At 44.4% G+C, this 19617-nt stretch overlaps 1 protein-coding gene across 1 annotated transcript; it reads left to right on the forward strand.

Moving 5' to 3' along the window:
* Positions 1-4394: 4394 nt before the first annotated feature.
* LOC311235761 (growth/differentiation factor 10-like) lies at positions 4395-9365 on the forward strand. Its single transcript, XM_084323246.1, has 3 exons — positions 4395-4915; positions 6041-6978; positions 7685-9365. Exons 1-3 carry the CDS (start codon positions 4633-4635, stop codon positions 7874-7876), a joined length of 1413 nt encoding a protein of 470 aa, XP_084179372.1. The 5' UTR covers positions 4395-4632; the 3' UTR covers positions 7877-9365.
* Positions 9366-19617: the final 10252 nt, after the last annotated feature.

Genomic DNA, 19617 nt, shown 5'->3' on the forward strand with positions numbered 1-19617 from the left:
GTAGGGGATATGTACATATATAAATATTGTATCTACAGATATGTAGAAGGATTATGTGCAGGTATGTGGATAGATAGATATTAGGGGTGTAACGGTACACAAAAACCACGGTTCGGTACGTACCTCGGTTTTGAAGTCAAGGTTCTGTACGGGTTTTCGGTACAGTGGGGGAAGTTTGGCTTTCCATGTTCCACTCAGGGGTGATGTAGTGTGCAGTAACGAATTACTTGTAGGGCTGTCAACGAATATTCTATATTGAAATTAATAATCGACTTGTAAAAAATGTAAAAAAATTATAATAATTATATTAGATTGTGAAAAAAACAGCCCCCGGTGGGCGGTCGTTAGTGGTTAACATATCGTTGTATTCGTTCGGTACACTAAACAGCCGTTCTGTACGGTACGGTACACACTGAAACTTGTTCGGTTCGGTATGGATACGTGTACCTTTACACCCCTAATAGATATATATACAATGAGAATGTATATACAATACAGCATTATTGTAGGCCTACATGCTATCATACAAAGTTATATGGGTTATATATAATATAATTTACAATGGGTTAAGAGAGTTTAAAATAGTTTATTTTCCATCTACAGATTACACTTGTCAAGAATGCATGCAAGTCTCACACTGGTATGGTAAAAAAAATATCCCGGATTGGGCCTTTAACCTCGCTAATTTGAGGCTCTCTCTGCAAGATATAATAGTGGGTAGGATGACGCCCCGGGCCGAATAGACTGATGCTATCTGTCTCTACTTTGAAGCTAGCAAACCCTTAAAACAAACCAATGCTTCACTAAGGGGACCCCATCCCACTAGAGTCCTTTATCATGGTTGTAGGACATGCAGAGTCTAGTGGTGTGAAAGAGCCCCTGTGACCCACCACCCCCTACCCCCCCCCCCCCCCCCCCCCCCCCCACCCACCCACCCACCCACCCTCAGGACCAACAGAAGGTATTTTAATAGCTGTCTGACCCATGGCAGCCCTGGCCTGTCACCACCTCTCTCACAGGGAAGCCATTGTACTGTTGTTAACCAGACATCAGCAACCCAACAGGAACCCTAAAACAAGCCAAGGAACCCCTTTAAAAAAAAAAAAGGCCCATGGTTATTCCTTTACTTTTTGTCGGATAGTTCTGCCCCCGACCTGGCCAGGGTAATGAATGACAAAGAGAGAAAACACCATTTGAATGCCAAAAGAAAAGAAAAAGAAACTTACAATTTGATGAATTTATGAAACTGACAAGTTTGCAACATAGCCATACATGCTCTTGGAGAACAATTTTATGCAGTCTTTCAGCTCATTCAACTAATGTCAGTTAACTTATGGGGATAGTTTGTATTTTTGGACATTAAATTGTATGAAATAGCTTGCCAATAATGTAGTCGAAGCAAAGCTATTCGCTTACTTATTGAGTCCCATGGTCGGAGTTCTGGCCGGGTTTCCGAGCGAACCGGGACGCTGTAGACAGGCAGCAAACGGCAGAAATGGAGTCACAAAACCAAAAAGGTTTTGATCCACACCACAACATGCAGGAAAAGGGTTAACCACCTCCAAAACAAAACCATAGTCCTCCAGCATTTTGAAACAGCTGATAGACTGCATTACTGTGAAATGACTCCAACACGTAGTAATACATCATCTAAAAATATGTCAAGTGATAGCAGAATTCGAAGTGCTGGAGGATGATGGTTTTGTGTTAGAAATAGGAGACCTTTTTGCCTGCACGTTGTGGTGTGGATTCAAACCTTTTGATTTCAAGACCACGTTTGCTCTCCGGTTAGCTCGGAAACCGGCCAGAACTCCGACCATGGGACTCAGTGAGTAAGGTAATAGATTTGCATCCACTACACTACTGGCAAGTATTTCATACAACTTAATGTCCAAATATCCAAACTATCCCTTTAAATTCTAATATCATAGCACTCCCCTTCCCACCCACCCACCCCGTCCTAATGTACAGTTTCCTCCCCCTCGTATATTATCTGTTAGGATCTCTGGTTAACAGTACTGTATATTTGCATATCTTGTTTATCACCAATGTAACAGTACTATATACCTGTATGTCATGTATTGTCATAAATGTCATGATATATCTGTATATCTGTATGGCCCCCGTAAATGTACAAACCCCCCCCTCCCACCCACCCACCCCCTCCTAATGTACAGTTTCCTCCCCCTCGTATGTATATATTTTCTGTTAGGATAACAGTACTGTATATTTGCATATCTTGTATGTCACATGTATGTCAGAAATGTCAAGATATAGGGCGGCTGGGTGGCGCAGCGGACTAAGCGCTCGTCACCAACGCGAGAGACACTGGTATCGAATCCGGCTGTCAGTGTTGGCTCAATTGGCAGAGTCAGCGGGTGGGAAGCCGGCGTGGGTGGGTCCGGGTCGTTGTAAACAGCGACTCCTACAGTTCAGTCGGGGCGCCTGCACAGCGAGGGTAGGATCTGGAGGGAGGTAGTGTGACCTTCCACACGTTACACTCTCCCAGTGAGAGTCCGCGCTGCCAGGTGAAAAGAAGTGGTGAGCTGGGTACACATGTGTCGGAGGAAGCATGTGATAGTCTCCGCCCTCCCAGACCAACGGTATAGGGGGTAGAGTGCGCAACGACCAGAAAGGGGATTGGGAATTGGCATAACGACTAACATTGAAAAAAAAATTAAATAGAAATAATTTCATAAATAAATAAATAAATAAAATAAATGTCAAGATATATCTGTATGTTGCGTATGTCATTAATGTCATTATGAATTGAAAATGGGGGACCCTGATGTAAACAAGACGAAAGTCTTTCTCTGGTCTGCATCCCCTTAACAATTGTGTGTATTGAGCCGTACTGTATTGTACCCATATTGCAATCTGTTAATAAAGTTTTCAATCAATCAATCAATCAGCATGGTCGTTATTGTTTTCTCCCAGTGGACTGGTGCCATCAGCTATGTTCACACTACAAGCCTGGGTGCTCAATTCTGATTTATTGCTCAGATCTGGGGGGGTTTGTTTGGCTGTTCATGTTATTTTTTAAATGTGGCCAAGATCAGATGCCAGTGTGAACTGGTCACGCTCCTGAACTGACCCGCATCATGCACAAATGAACAATAACGATGATGAAGTTAATCATGGAGGACACTGAAGTCACAGTTTATGGTTTAATGTATAAGTTACAGTGGAGACCAGCTCATTCCTGAGCAGATGATAATCGGGGTGAGGAGGAGGCGAAAGAGAACCATATGCTGTTACCACCAGTGGTGCGTTATTGAAATCATCTGGGGTGACACGCACCACGTGCACGCGCGCTCCCGGCGCGTGAGCGCGCTCCCGCGAATGCGCATTTAATGTCCCCTCGCTTGGGCACAGACTAAAGACAGTGCCTAATTGCCTCTACGAATGGAATGTAACACGTCTTCACAACAAGTTAGGTGTGAATGTGTCTGAGAACGTATTTAACACACCTGACGACCGGCGCTATTGATATGCAAATAGCGAGTGAGCTTGCATACCGTGCTACCCCGTCCCATGAACAACGCATGCCTGGTTACCACAGACCGGTTATGATACGTCCCCTCATAGTTGCTTGTACCATCCCAAATTATTTTAAATGTCAATCTAGAGTGACGTAAAAGTTGCATGAAAGTCGCATGACTGTTCACACTGAGGTGGTATTGCAAATAATAATCAGACCTGCATCCAGTGTTGCAATGCTCATATCAACACTGGTTGCACGCACGCTAATGACGCCACGTGCGCTCCCAGGTGCGTGTGCCCGCTCCCGCACATGCGCATAAATGTTCCCTCGCATAAGGACAGACTAAAAACAGTGCCTAATTGCCTCTACGAATGGAATGTAACACCTGACGACCAGCGCTATTGACATGCAAAGTAGCCAGGTGGGTACTGCGAGTTGGCGCATCAGTCGAGTCACTCTCAGCAGCAGCGCATTCCTGTGTGCACGCGCGTGCACATCCGTGCGTGTGCGTGCACGCGCTTCTGCTCACAAAACTTTATCCCGTCCCATGAGCAACGCATCACTGCCTGCATCTGATTTAGGACCACATATGAAAGTAGCCCAAAATCAGAATTGAAAAGATCAGATTTCATGTGATTTGTGCTGCTGATCACTGTTATGGAAAAAACGAATCTGAGTCACATAATATGCGCAAATAAATCAGATTCGGGTCACTTTGCCTGCAGTCTGAAGAACGTATAGCCATGATCGCTCACCCAGAACAGTTGGAGAAAGTTGAGGGACTCTCTCTCGTTGGCTGGATGCTGCAGAGCGTCACCAGCTGTCATACATCAGCAGCAGCGGCTCATACATGATCCACTCCCCCGGTCTCCTCCCTCCCATAGTAAAAAAGAAACAAGTGTAGAGACCGTTAAACCGTGGAGTGTGTTTCTGTCACGGATTACCTGGAGAACGACCACCGGAGACTGGGTGGGCAGCACCACGTGCGCTGAGTAGTAATCAAACCAAAACGCTCGTCAGGGGTTTCAGAAGGCGCGCGCGCGAGCAGAGGCATTCTCCCTTTCTCGACTCTTTGGCTTAAAAAAATTTACATTTTTGTTTTGATTGTCTCTTTTGATGGAATAATAATTCATACGAATTCATCAGTCATGGCTACCGGCGTGCTTTTATTACACCTCATACACGTACTGCTCATTTTGGATACCGGCTTCGGTAATAAAGTTGTGTCAACAGAGGATGTTTCTGGAGCCGCGCGCCAAGACGGCGATGATGCCCCGCGAGCCGCCGAACAACGCGCCTCCTCTGCGCGCGAGAGCGCAGCCCGACGTGACATGGTGTCCATCAACATGTTCAGAGTCTATGACAAGTACAGCAAAGAACCGCGCCGGCAGAAAGATGGAAACACCGTGCGGAGTTTTAAAGCTGTACCAGGTGAGTGATAATACCACGATACCATGTTTTTATTTCCCCCCATTATCAAAGAGATACAAGGAGAGGAGCCACCACCAACCTTTGGACAATTTATACCCTTTATTTTAATAACAATTCTGTCATTTTGTAATTGCTTTTTTAGTCTGCTTTTCCTGTTTATCGTTTCCTGTTTTTATTCATTTGATTACTTGTGTTTATCTTTGTGTTCTGTATTCTATGTGTTTTAGTTGTAGGGAAACCGCAGTGTCCCTCAAGTTGAATGAAGGTTGAATTAATTATTATAAAAAATTTAAAAAAAGACGCAACATTTAGAAAATAATGCCAAATGCTTTATTCTGAAGCTAGTAGTTATAGGACTGGTTACTTTGGATTTAGAGCTTAAAACACGCCCCCCCCCCCTTAAAAATGAAATAAAAACACATGCTATATATATTCTAGTAGTCCACACAACCTCTCACAATTATGATCCTAAATACCACATCATTAGGCATTCCTAAACTCCCTAACTGCAGGTGTTTTGTCAGCCATAGAGCCGCTTGCCCTCTCTCCTGTATGTGCTCAATATCTGCACCTCCATGCCCCATCAGTGTTGTGATTTAGTGGGCTGGGGGACTAACAGCCCCTAGTACTGTTAATTCCCCAGTAGCAACAACAGCCGAGGTGTTAGACAAGAGCCTATTATCGCACCCAGACACTGGCTGCACACGGGAACAGCCTCTGAGGAGCTCTCTCTCTCCTGTAAGCATTTCCATATGGCTCAGACCTACATGCCTGGCCCTGTGTTTATCTTTCAAACTGTAGTGGGAGTCTGGGAGACAGGCTGGACTTGTAGAATATTGTGATTTAGACTGAGGCTTTGGGCCATCTAAGATGGAGGCACTGAACTGTGCCACGGTTGATGAGGCTAATTGCTCCAGTCCGTTTGTGGCAATCAAACGTGTTGAATAAAAATACTCAAAACTGCGGTGGGAATCAAGTTTGATGTTTTAAATCGCATACGTCTCAAACAACCATGATGTTTGAGACACATTTTAACAGCGTGGATGATTTATTTTTGAGCTGACATCCTCAAATTGTTAACTGTTACTGTTAAAATGAACCTTGACAAAAATGCAATCTTCCCAGGAGTCTCCAAGAGCAATGCCTGGTTCCAGTTCAACCTGTCCTCCATCCAGGAGTCGGAGCGCATCCTGTCCGCCTCCTTTCACTTCCTGTACCAGCGGCCCCGCCACCACCAGCGGCCCTGGCTCTGTCGGCGCTCCCGTAGCCCACCCTGCCGTCCCCAGCACCTCCAGGCTCCACTGCCACCTCCATCACCGCAGCTAATGTTCCAGGGCACCGCGGCTTTCTCCGTGCCACTGGGAAACATAACTCTGACACCTTATAAGAGGGGTTCGTGGCAAACGAAGGATGTTACCGCGGTGATAAAACAGGCTAGGGAAGCCAACGAGCTTCTGATAACGGTAGAGTTTGATTTTGGATTTGCGAAACCTCAATTGCAACAGAAGAGCAATCCTAGCCAAGAGCTCTTATCTTCAGCAAACCTACCATATATACTGGTGTACGCTGACGACAGAGCCATAGACGAACCCAACAGCGTGGCCATGTCGCTCCAGCGGTACGGACCCTTCCCCGTCGGGGAGGACCTGCCTCGCGCGCCGAACATGCACCCTCCGGCCTCAGCGCCTCGGATCCGGAGGGACCTCTCCTCCCCGTTGGAACAGATTCAAACCAACGACCTTCCGGACGTCCCCTTCAACACGCTGAAGAACCATGAACTGTGGCAGAGCACCTACTTCCCCCCGAAGGCCAAAGCGGCGGGCAAAGACGGCAGCAAGCAGGGCCAGGAGAGCAACGAGGGGCCGAGCAAGCCTCAGGTCCTGAGCTTCGATGAGAGGACCATGAAGAAGGCCAGGAGGAGGCAGTGGACCGAGCCCAGGGTGTGCGCCAGGAGGTACCTCAGGGTGGACTTTGCGGACATCGGCTGGAGCGAATGGGTTCTGGCCCCCAAAGCCTTCGACGCCTACTACTGTGCCGGGACCTGTGGGTTCCCCATCCCTAAAGTGAGTCCAGAAGTCAGAGGTCTTCACTGTAGTAGAGGGATTATCGGTCATTTATTATACGATAAAGTTTTAAATAGTGGAATGTCCTGTCGAATTCAATCTGAGTGAAGTTACAATAGAAAGTAGCTATTAAATGTTGGCATAAGAAGGTAATTTCTGTATTATACTTTCTTTCCCTGAGTTCCCGTGAGGTCTTTTAAAAGTCTTGAATTTAATAATCAGAATTTTAGGCTTTAAAAAGTGGGTTAAAGGGTCTTAAATATGATTTGGATAGGTCTTAAAAATGTATTGAATCAGGAAGTTATTTCTATGTTTTGATAACTTCTCTGTATCATGTTTAAATGCGTTTTGGGGGAAATGTCCAGGCTGCAAAGTAAGCAGTACAGTAATAGCCTGTCAGTTCCCCCGCAACAATTCATATAGAATTACTTCTTTAATAGTTTAAACTTTTTTGCCAGTATGGCCGTGAAATAGGTATTGAATTCTATTCGAACTCGTCTTAAATTTATGTTTTTTCTTTTAAACCTGCAGGAACCCTGAATTATGCTGTTTATTTGTGATAAATCATAAAAATCATTCATTCATGGTGATGTTCCCTCTTACAGACACTTTTCAGAAATGGAGTATCTCTATGTCAGAGGAGTTAATCGCTCGTTCCTCTCTCTCCCACACTCTCTCTACCCTTTCTCCCTCAACACTCCCGTAGGTGGTCCGTCCGTCCAACCACGCCACCATTCAGAGCATTGTCAGAGCGGTGGGAATTGTCCCTGGGGTCCCAGAACCCTGCTGCATCCCAGACAGGATGAGTCCTCTCAGTGTCCTCTTCCTGGACCTCAGCAGGAACATGGTCCTGAAGGTCTACCCCGGCATGTCCGTGGACACCTGCGCCTGTCGGTAGAACCCGGACCCCGCGGCGAGGACGGGCCCCCTTCGGTGTTTCCCGAGGGTTCTTAGGTTATTTGTGGTGGTAGTAAGTGGTGGTGGCAGGCTGGCCAAGATACACAGTAGAACAGCAGAAAGGACTGAATGCATGCAAGAAAATGTGTTCATTATGTTATTGTATTGTGGTCCAAAACAGAAACAGGAAAAGGATCACCTGCGTCGATGACGTGCAGGGCGACAGAAAGTCATTGCGAGAATTTATTGAGATGTTACAAATCCAAACCAAAGTTTCAACAGCATTGCTGACAATGATTAACCCACGGCGACGTCAGCAATGCTGTCGAAAAACGTTCGTTTTTCTAACTCTTCAATACATTAGTAGACCAGAGTGAGGAAGTGATTTTTATTGTTCATCAGGGGAATCAATTCGTTGTGGGCATGTCTGATAAATACGGTAAGATGTCACAAATATACCTACATGTATGGGAAACACTGGTCTCAATAAGGACCATGAAGAGGACTCCAATTTAGTACACGCAGTAAGACAACCTTTTGATGGAAGAGGACAGACCTGGAGCCACTCAAACAACGTAGGGATTGTTGGAGAACGCGGCGAGGAGAAGACTTGCAGTGGGTCTGGTTCTCGGAAGGACATGTGGAAGCCATGAAGGTGCCTTTACCACTATAGATCATGTTTTAATGAAACCGTTTTTCATGGGCAGTCTGGGTCTTAATGGCTTCTGGGATCTTCAGATGTCAAGATCCTCTATCTAGTGCTCATTACTTGCCTCAGCCTTTCAGACTTCAGAGTTGAGTACTAGACCTTTGCCACAAGCTGGACGAGGACCAACAGGCTCAGCAGGGTTTTGAATACAGAGCCCGCTTGGCAGCATATCCACACCCTGGCAGGAAAGAAAAACCCAACCCTTATTATGTAAATAGCAATGTTGCTAATAAAACTAAACTGTATTTGTAATTTGTAAATATATGATAATATGTAGCGTTGTAGTTGAACGTATCCTGTTTGTCAACAAGAGTTTTGAATCATGCATGAGACATAATAGTATTTTCTAACTGTATTTCAGTACTCATTTAGTCTGTATATTGTATATAATGTGATCAATGCATATTGACACCTACTGGAAGATAGAGGTAACTTGAATCCCTGTTGTATCCTGGTTGTTACTCCTACAGAGGAAGATATGTGGGGCGTTGCTGCCCCCTGCTGTGCTCTTTGGAAAGGTGTAAATTGGAGTGGTCTCAGAGATTTGTATGCAAATGTTGTAAAGAATTCTCTATTGCTATAAGCTTACAGTACATACCACAATTAGCCCACTGTACATACAAATTGCCTGAATGATATGTACAGTTTGTAATATGTACAGTGATGACATTAGATTTCAACAGTTATTAAAATGGGATCTCATGTTAATATGCATTCATATTCATCCTTAAATGATTGTATAGCTAAAATGTATTGAATGATCTGTGTAGGTGTTGTCAGATTCATAGTCGATTTATATATATATATATATATATATATATATATATATATATATATATTCCAAATTTAACAAACCATAGATATAATGCTTGGCATAGAAATAAACCGAATTGTACATGCAGCCAAAGATGCTGATTTGTTTAAAAGGTTTTATAAGTGCTTATCGATGTACTATACTGGACTATTGATATATTTTAATAAATAGATTAATGCTAAATCGTTTTGACTCTGTTGAATAAAATGTTAACCAGATGATTAGTTCTGCAACATAACTCTCCCAGTCATTTTGAGTTGTTTGTGTTTTCTCCTGCATGACTAAACGTATGCTGTACCCTTGCCAATAGATATTATTGTTGTCTTTCATCGTAGACTCGCTGCATAAAGAGGTCCATTTGACTGCCAGAAAGTTCCGGAATAAAGGCATTTTCATGAAACACAGCGTGAGTCAGTTATTGACTGACTGTGTGAAAAGAGAGCAACTCCAAGATAGCCAGGACTCGGGCCAATGTCCCCAGACACATTGGCTTCTGGTGTGGCTCTATGTACCACCAACACACAGTGACATGGGCCCCAGGACGCATTGTCCAGCCCATAGGGGACTATAGTACATGGTGTGACGGTACGTGGTTGGATACACTCCTGCACCGAACAAACTATAATTAGATTAGATTAAAATCTATTGTCATTATACAGGCACACGTACAGTACGAATGATGAATCGGTAACGAATCTGGTTGTCTACTGATACATTGTTTGTTTTATGCTACTGTAGGTAGAGTAGGGTGACCAGGTGTCCCCCTTTTGGTTGTACTGTCCCACCATTTGACCAAATGTCCCGCGTCCCTCATATTGAGAGGATGTCCCTCTTTTCGAAGCCAAAAAAAAACATGCGTCTAAAAGCCCCTCCCTACAGACAGTAAACGTAGCAACCCGCCTCTTGTCCACACACATTGCTCTGATTGGTTATAGTACTTTAGCGCGCTGCTTGCCTGCTTGTGACGTGACTGAGACTGAGTCGTGACGCTACCTCATATCGCAGATCTGATTGGTTATAGTAATTTAGCGCACTGCTCTGCTCGTGAGAGTTGAACTTGTGACGCTACCTCATATCGCAAATTGGTAAAAAAAAACACAACAACATTACAAGCGAACTAGTTCAAGATGGAAAGCAGTAAAAAGAAACGGACCTGCAGTTACAACCAAGACTGGCAAACGACACATGACTGGGTGAGGCAGATGGCAGGCAATCCGCAGCAGGCTTTCTGTGTTTTGTGTCATAGTTCGTTGAGGAGAATACGACTTGAAGCGCCACAGTGGACTTGAGTCTCACTTGAAAGTGGCTCACCAAAAAGAAACATCCAGATCTATGGATAAGTTTCTTTTTAAACCAAACAATGATAGCCAGACGGACAAGGTCACTGCAGCTGAGATAACAAGTGTCTATCACACAGTTAGGGTGACCAGATGCAAACACAAGACATTCCTGTCAAGTGATGACGTTTGAATATTTAAAACAGATGTTAGGTGGCATTTAATTTGTATTTATTTTGATTTAACCTTTGAATTAAATCTATTCAGTGAAGACCATGGCAGTTATTCTAATAAAAAAAATTACATTATCTATCTGTCCCACTTTGTCCCACCAAAATCTTACTGCTGTCCCACTTTTGGACTTTTTGCATCTGGTCACCCTAGAGTACACTGATATAAGTTGAAATATGACCTACAGCTGCATTGAAGTAGAGTGTAGCCCTTTCTGCCGTGGGGTTGATTGTCATTATACAGCACAAGTACAGTCCGACGGAAATAAGTTTGGCAACCAACCAGAGTGCAAATGTAACAGTAAAGTGTAATAGTAATATACAATGTACAGGAGATTAAACTGGGTATAAAATATATAAATGACTGAGTAATAGTTCTAATCAGATGTATGTACAGAGTTGTAGTATTAATATGTACAGTGATACAGGTATAAAGACACTATGATAGTAAGTCATATGGCCAGCAGCATAACTTGTAAGAGTAGGGCAGGGGTGTAAAGTACTTGAGTAATTGTACTTCATTAGAATACGTAAGTACTGTTTTGGGGGATTTGTACTTTACTCAAGTATTATTAGGTTTGTATACTTGTACTTTTCCGCAATTAAATTTCAGAGAAAAAAACATACTTTGTACTCATTACATTTAAAATGCAGACCTACAAAGTACAAATCTCGCAGGTCCAACCATTTTAATTAGTATATGTGTTTCTCTGGCCGAACTAACAGCCACGTTATTAATCATGCGGCCGCACTTTATTTAAAAACAGCCAATCAAATCCCCATCAATGGAAAATTAACCTGCCCATACCCATGCTGATTGGTCCTTGTGCAAGACTAGAAAGCGGGGATCTTTGATTAAACACCTGCTATCAGAAGAATAGACAGTCCGAGTGACAAGCTATAGATGGCCACAAACGATAGTACGAGTGATGAAGAGGACGAAACAGAACATTTCATTTCCCCGGAATACTTTTTTTTTTTACTTTAACTTTTTTAAAAGTAGAAACGTTTTTTACTTTTACTCAAGTGTGTTTTTAGCTAGATACTCTGACTTTTACTTGAGTAAGATTTTGAGACGGTACTTAAGTATAATTTCTGGGTACTTTTTACCCATAAGGGATATGTACACATTGTACAGATATAGATATAGTATCTATCTACAGATGTGTAAAAAGGGTTATATGCAGGTAGGTACAGACAGATGTGGATAGATAGATGTAAATATCTATATATACAGTATACAGCATATAAAATGATGTGGTGTGGCATCTTTAATTCCTCTTGGCCATATATTGGCCGTTTATTTGTGATCTATTGTTGCAATTGCTGTACAGTGTAGTATTATATTGTCGTGATCTTCAATCTTCAAATCTTCAAATCTTCAAATTACTTTATTTTCCTTTCGGAACTTTATTTGTGCAGTGGTTAAAATACAAACATACAGTCACAATACATAGACACTCATCACTATATAAAAAAAACACCAACTACATTAAAACTACAGTACTTAAAGCATGATATATTAAAATCCATGTGGAGCAGTTCTATGTGTATATAAATAATAAACAATAGTAGTACAGGTGATATATGTCCATCAGGTGGAAGGGGGAGTCTATTTTAAGTAGTCCAAAGTCCTTGGGGGGGCCTCCACCTAGGTGTTCAGCAGTCTGATGGAGGTTGGCACGAAGCTACCTAAGCCCCTTTTGTTTAATGATGTAATGGGTGTGAAGGGTGTGTGTGTTGTCCTCAACTATTTGGGAGGCCTTTTTAATTGTCAGTTTCTTGTGGATGCTGCTGAGTGGCTCCTGGTCCTTCCCAATGATCTTGCCGCTGATCTTAACGACCCTGTCGAGAGGTTTCCGGTTGATGGCACGCATCACTCCAAACCATGATGTTTTGGATTTTTCTATTTAGTAGAAAAAGAATTGTTGAATCAGTCTTCTTATCAGTTTTGGACTATGGTGATGTAATTTATATGCATGCTGCGGCATCAACTCTTAAACCTCTGGATTCTGCATATCACTCAGCTATCAGATTTATAACTGGTGACAGATACTCACAATTGTGTCCTGTATAATAGGGTGGGTTGGCCTTCTCTAGCAGAAAGGCGCAACAAACACTGGTATTTATTTATTTATTTTTAAAGCCCTTATTGGTAAACAACCTGTTTATATCTCCTCACTGTTAGATTGGAATATTGGAACCTATTAAAACTCGATCGAATGACTGGATGGTTCTTAGGGTTCCTCAAATTTGTTCTGAGCTAGGACAGTCATGGCACTTAGAGTGGATGTTATCTGTGTTGGTCTTGAAGGTGAGCTTATGGTCGATGGTGGTGCCAAGATATTTGTACTCCTCAACACGCTCTATTTTCTGCCCATTTATCTCCAGAGCCGGGGGAGTTGTGGGGTCACGCCTGAAGTCCACCAGCAGTTCCTTCGTTTTGCTGGGGTTTAGGTCTAGGAAGTTGTTCTTACACCACTCTGCGAACCTGTTCATTTCTCCAATGATGCGGTCATTGGAGTTGGTGGTGTCAACGATGACTGTGTCATCAGAGTATTTGATGAAGAGCATCTCAGGGTCTGAGCTGCTACAGTCGTCGGTGTACAGAGTGAACAGGACGCGTCTATGCCTTCTACAACGCTGTTTGGTTTCCGGGTTCCTCTGATTGGCCACTAAGCCCACGTGACCCTACGCTAGCACGCCCCCCTTATCGCCGCCAGCTATCGCTTACGCCCGCGCATGCGCATGAGCCGCGACAAGCCCCTTCAGTGACAGAGCTCTCATATTTGCGAGTGCATAAACTATATCTTAAATTATGGCTATGTGTCTAATATGGCCGTCGCTTATCAATGACTTGTTTTGTTTACATCAGGGTGAACGCTGTTGCATTCGCAAATATCAGAGCTCTGTCAATTGATAAGCGACGGCCATATTAGGCCCCGTTTAGACGGAAACGCTAGCAGGTGAATCCGCAAAAATATATACGGAAACGGCGTTTTTACGGGGTGAAACCGCAAAAAAGTGAGACTACCTTCCAGGGTGGAATTCCTAGAAACGCAAAACCTTTGGGCTCTCGTCTAAACTATCAAACCGTATAAATCTGTTAAAACGATGACGTAAGGGTTGTCACGGCTCTGGTCGCGCGTACTGCTTACGTCACAGGTAGCAGGTAAGCGCCAGTAGCCGAGACGTAAACAAAGCAAGTATGTCTGACTATATCAACGGAGATCACTTGAAGGCTACATTGGCAGTACTTTTAAAGACACAAGAATCAGTCCAGTTTTAAGATACGCTATTGGAGCTGGAATTACCGCAGCTGCTGGCACCAGACTTGCCCTCCAATGGATCCTCGTTAAAGGATTTAAAGTGTACTCATTCCAATTACAGGGCCAGCAGGTGCCTCGACTGGCCCGCGCCGTTCTGTGTTCTGAACGTAGCGTTATAGCAGTACTTTTAACCCTTTCACTGCCACACGACAGAAGGTTAACCCTTTACTATCACACAACCGGCTGTCGTGTGGCAGTGAAAGGGTTAAATACACAATAATCTGTCCCGCGGCGTGAGTGGACCCACTGTCTGTGAGTGACTCTGCTTTGGTCCAATCACATTCCCCATCCACAGTCTGCGAATCAGAGGCAGAGTAGGGCGGGTCTTCACAGCACGTCATGTGACATATGCGCCAATCGTGTGACAGCGGTGCTCCGTCGTTACAGCCTCGTCTGCACAGAGAATTCCACCCCAAAACGCTTGTCTAAACGCAAAATTAAAAGTGAAACCGCAAGACGACTTTTGCGGTTTCTGTTCACAAAACGCTCGTCTAAACGTAGCCTCAGACACATAGCCATAATTTAAGATATAGTTTATGCATTCGCAAATATGAGAGCTCTGTCATTGAAGTGGGTGGTGGCAGCGTAACAGCGTTCACCCTGATGTAAAGTAGCGATTTTTTATTGGTTTGTCATGACAAACCAATTACATAATCCAACATATGTGTAAAGAAACAACATATTCCAGTTAACGGTATATATATATATTTTTTTTATTGGTCTTTTTCCCCCTCCATTTTCCTCCGATTTTTTTCTCCCATCCCAATGTTAGTCGTATGCCAATTCCCAGTCCCTTCCTGATCGCTGCGCACTTACCCCCCACAGTCAGATCATCTGGGAGAGTGGAGGCTACCACGTGCTTCCTCCGACACACGTCCAGCCAATCACCGCTTCTTTTCACCTGGCAGCGCGGATTCTCATTGAGAGGGCGTAGCGTGTGGGAGGACCACACTATCCCCCTCACGTCCAATCCGCGCTTAGCAGGCGCCCCGACCGAACTGTAGGAGTCGCTGTTTACAACGACCCGGACCCACCCCGCCAGCTTCTCCCACCCTCTGATACAGCCAATTGTATCAGTGCAGACGGCCAGCCAAGCTGGTGACAACCCCGGAGCTGTGAGCTGGATTCGAACAGGCGAATCGAGCTCACAGCTCCGGGGCTGGTGACGAACGCAATCTCCGCTCGGCCACCTAACCGCCAACGGTATATTTTTTTAATGATTCATTACGGTATAAATTAGGTTAACTGGAGCTGCGTATTGCTGGCTCTCATATTTGCGAATGCAACAGCGTTCACCCTGATGTAAACAAAACAAGTCATTGATAAGCGATGGCCATATTAGACACATAATTTAAGATATAGTTTATGCATTCGCAAATATGAGAGCTGTGTCATTGAAGGGGCTTGTCGCGGCTCATGCGCATGCCCGGGCGTAAGCGATAACTGGCGGCGATGAGGGGGGTGTGCTAGCGTAGGGTCACGTGGGCTTAGTGGCCAATCAGAGGAACCCGGAAACCGAACAGTGTTGTAGAAGGCATAGACGCGAACAGGACTGGTGAGATGAGATGACAGATCCCTGTGGTGCCCCGGTGGATACAGTTCTGTTGGAGCTGTAGTTGCCGTTGAATCTAACGGTCTGGTGTCTATTTGTGAGGAAGGAGAAAATGAGCAGTATGAGGTGGGTTGACATTCATCCGGAGGAGTTTCTGTCCCATCAGATGAGGTTGCACGCAGGGGCGTTTTTAGGGTTAGAAAACATTGGGGGCTTCAGCCCTGGGGGTGGAGTTTTTTTTTTACAGAAATACGCAATTTTAGAGTAATTAGAGACGAATACTGAAGAACTAGATTAGAGGTTCTCAAAGTGAGGTCCAGGTCCATGAGAGGGATCTGGGCAGTCCCCATAGAAAATTTAAAGTTAACAGGACCAAATCATCAGTTTCTTATTTATTTATTTAACCTTTATTTAGCCAGATAAAACATTGATCTGGTCCAAGAGGCCCCAACAGGAGTACAAATATACATACATACATATATACATATATATATATATAATATATATACATATACATACATACATACACACACCAATAACAAAATAAAAACACAGTTATATTTCGTATCTGGCTTATCGCGTCCCGCTCTTAAGCCTATTGAGATATCCCTTATCTCCTGTACCTACTGTACTCCACCACGAAAACAACTTGTACACCCACACCTGACCGGGTCCCGCCTCTATGGAGGCGTAGCCTATAAGACCATGGCCATGGTCACCAACACACTCTTCCTCTATTTTCGTTCCATCATATTGGATGCAGTGCACCTTATGTAACTAGTAGTATGAAAAAGATTGGAGGAATTGCGTAATGTTGAAAGCTTACCGGAGGTTTGCGTGCCCCTGGCATCTTCGAAGCATGTTTCGGCGACACGACGGGCCTATGTTGATGTTTCCTCGTCTGACGACAGCAGATCGAGGGGCAGCGTACATGGTTTGGCTATCGGGCCGGCTTGTACAACGGTGAGCCCTGTGTCATCAGGCACGGGTATTAGTGTTAGTAATGCTGGATTGTTTGTTACACAACCATGTTGTGTGTCGGCGCCAGGGGGGGATGGTTTGGTGAACGTTCACTGCGGTGAACGGGTTCCAAACGGTCCTGCAAGCGTGCTGTTAAACAACTAATGCTAGCTACATGCTAATACTAATGCTACATGCTGAACTCTACTGCTACGCTGTTCTAATGTCTCCGCCGTGAGATGTTGTCACTTCTCCCTCCTCTTGCCCGGTTCATCAATGAAGGTCAGTCGCAGTGGCGGCCGGTGGGTATTCGCCACTAGGGGCGCTATACCAAACATGCAAAATGCAAACATGTACAGTACAGTACCACGCAACACTCATGGCAAGACGTGAGCGATTCGACTCACGCTCACGGCAAAGAATCGGCTCTTATGAACGAGTCGCTCAGCTGTTACTACAACAACACACAACCAGTCAAATAAAGTATAGTCTAGACTCTAATTCACAACTTGAAACACAATATATAAATAGAAAAGTTAGAAACAAAACTCGCCCGTCTACAAACACAGGCAGATCTCTCCCTCTCTCCTTCTCTCTCTCACACACGCGACGTGGAATCGATTCGTTACACAATTAGACCTATTAGTCCTTAGAACAGGCTGTCATCCCCACCTGCCTGAAGAAGTCCACTATTATCCCTGTACCCAAAAAATCCAAGCCTGCTTGCCTCAACGACTACCGCCCTGTAGCTCTCACCTCCATAGCCATGAAGTGCTTCGAGAAGCTAGTAAAGGGCTACATCTGCTCCTCCCTCCCCATCAACATGGACCCCCTGCAATTTGCATACCGCCCCAACAGGTCCACGGAGGACGCCATATCCCATGTGCTGCACACAGCAGCATCACACCTGGACAAGAGGCAGGGGAACTATGTGAGAATGCTATTCATCGACTACAGCTCGGCATTCAATACCATAGTCCCCTCCATACTCATAGCCAAGCTCAGGGACCTGGGCTTGGGCTATGACCTCTGCCAGTGGGTCTTGGACTTCCTGACTGGCAGACCCCAGGTGGTGAGAGCAGGCAACTGCACCTCCTCATCCATCACCCTCAACATAGGGGCCCCCCAGGGCTGTGTTCTGAGTCCCCTCCTCTACTCCCTGTACACACATGACTGTGTGGCTCAGCGGAGTAGCAATACAATCGTCAAATTTGCTGACGACACAGTGGTGGTGGGCCTGATCTCTGCCAACGACGAGAGGGCCTACCTGGAAGAGGTCAAGGTCCTGGCGGGATGGTGCCAGGAAAACAGCCTCTCCCTGAACGTCAGCAAAACAAAGGAGATGATTGTGGACTTCAGGAGGTCGGGGGTCAAGGACTACAGCCCCCTCAGCATCGACGGGGCACCGGTTGAGAGAGTCAACAGCTTTAAGTACCTCGGAGCCTACATATCCGAGGACTTGACATGGACCACACACATTAACAGTGTTGTGAAGAAGGCACGACAACGCCTCTACTTCCTCAGGCGCCTAAGGAAGTTCCAAGTCAGCCAGAAGATCCTTAAGAACTTCTACTCATGTACAATAGAGAGCATCTTGACCGGCAACATCACCTCCTGGTTTGGGAATAGCACTGCACAAGACCAAAGCAGACTACAAAGAGTGACACGTTCAGCCGAACGCACAATTGGAGGGGGGCTCCCCACCCTCCAGAACATTTACTACAAGCGTTGCAAGGGCAAGGCTAAGAGAATCATTAAAGACTCCAGTCACCCGAACAACTGCCTCTTTGAACTGCTGCCGTCAGGCAAGCGATACAGGAGTCTCAAGGCGAGCACAGAAAGACTCAGAAGAAGCTTCTATCCCCAGGCCATCAGGCTGCTAAACGAACAATGAATGAACACTACACAACAACAACCACCAAACGCACATAGCACACACATCCACACGCACACACTCACTTTAAACAAACACACTGTAGCACCCACTCCACACACTTATAGCACACACCCACTTTAAACAAACACACTGTAGCACCCACTCCCCACACTTTATATTTATGGATGAAGGATTGCACTACAACTCGTACACCTTACTGTAAATTGTACCTAAAATTGTACCTCATCCCATTTCTGCTTTGCACTAGATAGTACTGTACATTAGTACACTGCATAGTATTGTGTATTGTATATTATATGGTAACTCAGAACATTGTACATATGTCTATACCGAACACTGTGACCTCATTTTCTTCTTCTAAATTCATGCTATATTATGTTATTATGTTATTTGATACTATCTTGTCTAGCACAGTCTCTGGAGCGTAACAGTAAGAAGCATTTTGTATGAAAGTATTCTGTACTTCTGTATGACAACTATTAAAGAACTTGAGAACTTGATTATATACCAAGAATAACTTCAGTATGAGTACAGGGCTGTACACATATTTTGCATATTGTTAAACGAGCCAAGGCTAGCTATTAAACTATCGATATGAATCGAAAATCTGGGACCCTGATGTAAACAAGACAAACGTCTTTCTCTGGTCTGCATCCCCTTAACAATTGTGTGTATTGAGCCGTACTGTATTGTACCCATTCTGCAATCTGTTAATAAAGTTCTCATTCATTAATTCATTCAAACATAGACGATATTGAACAAACCATAATCCATGTATTTTCAATCCGAGAGCTGCAGTAGTTAAATCAATGAGCCATCGACACAGTCAGTGTGCGGTAACGTTATTATTGCATCCAAGATAGATACACGGCTGGCTAGGCAGTTGGTAGTCATAGTCTTGTGTTATAAAATAAATAAACAATCAGCAATGTCTCGCTTCATGAATGGCCAGCACAGCAGTACAGTACTGGTCT

This window comes from Notolepis coatsorum (assembly GCF_963971535.1).
Source record: "Notolepis coatsorum genome assembly, chromosome: 10".
Lineage (NCBI taxonomy): Eukaryota > Metazoa > Chordata > Actinopteri > Aulopiformes > Paralepididae > Notolepis > Notolepis coatsorum.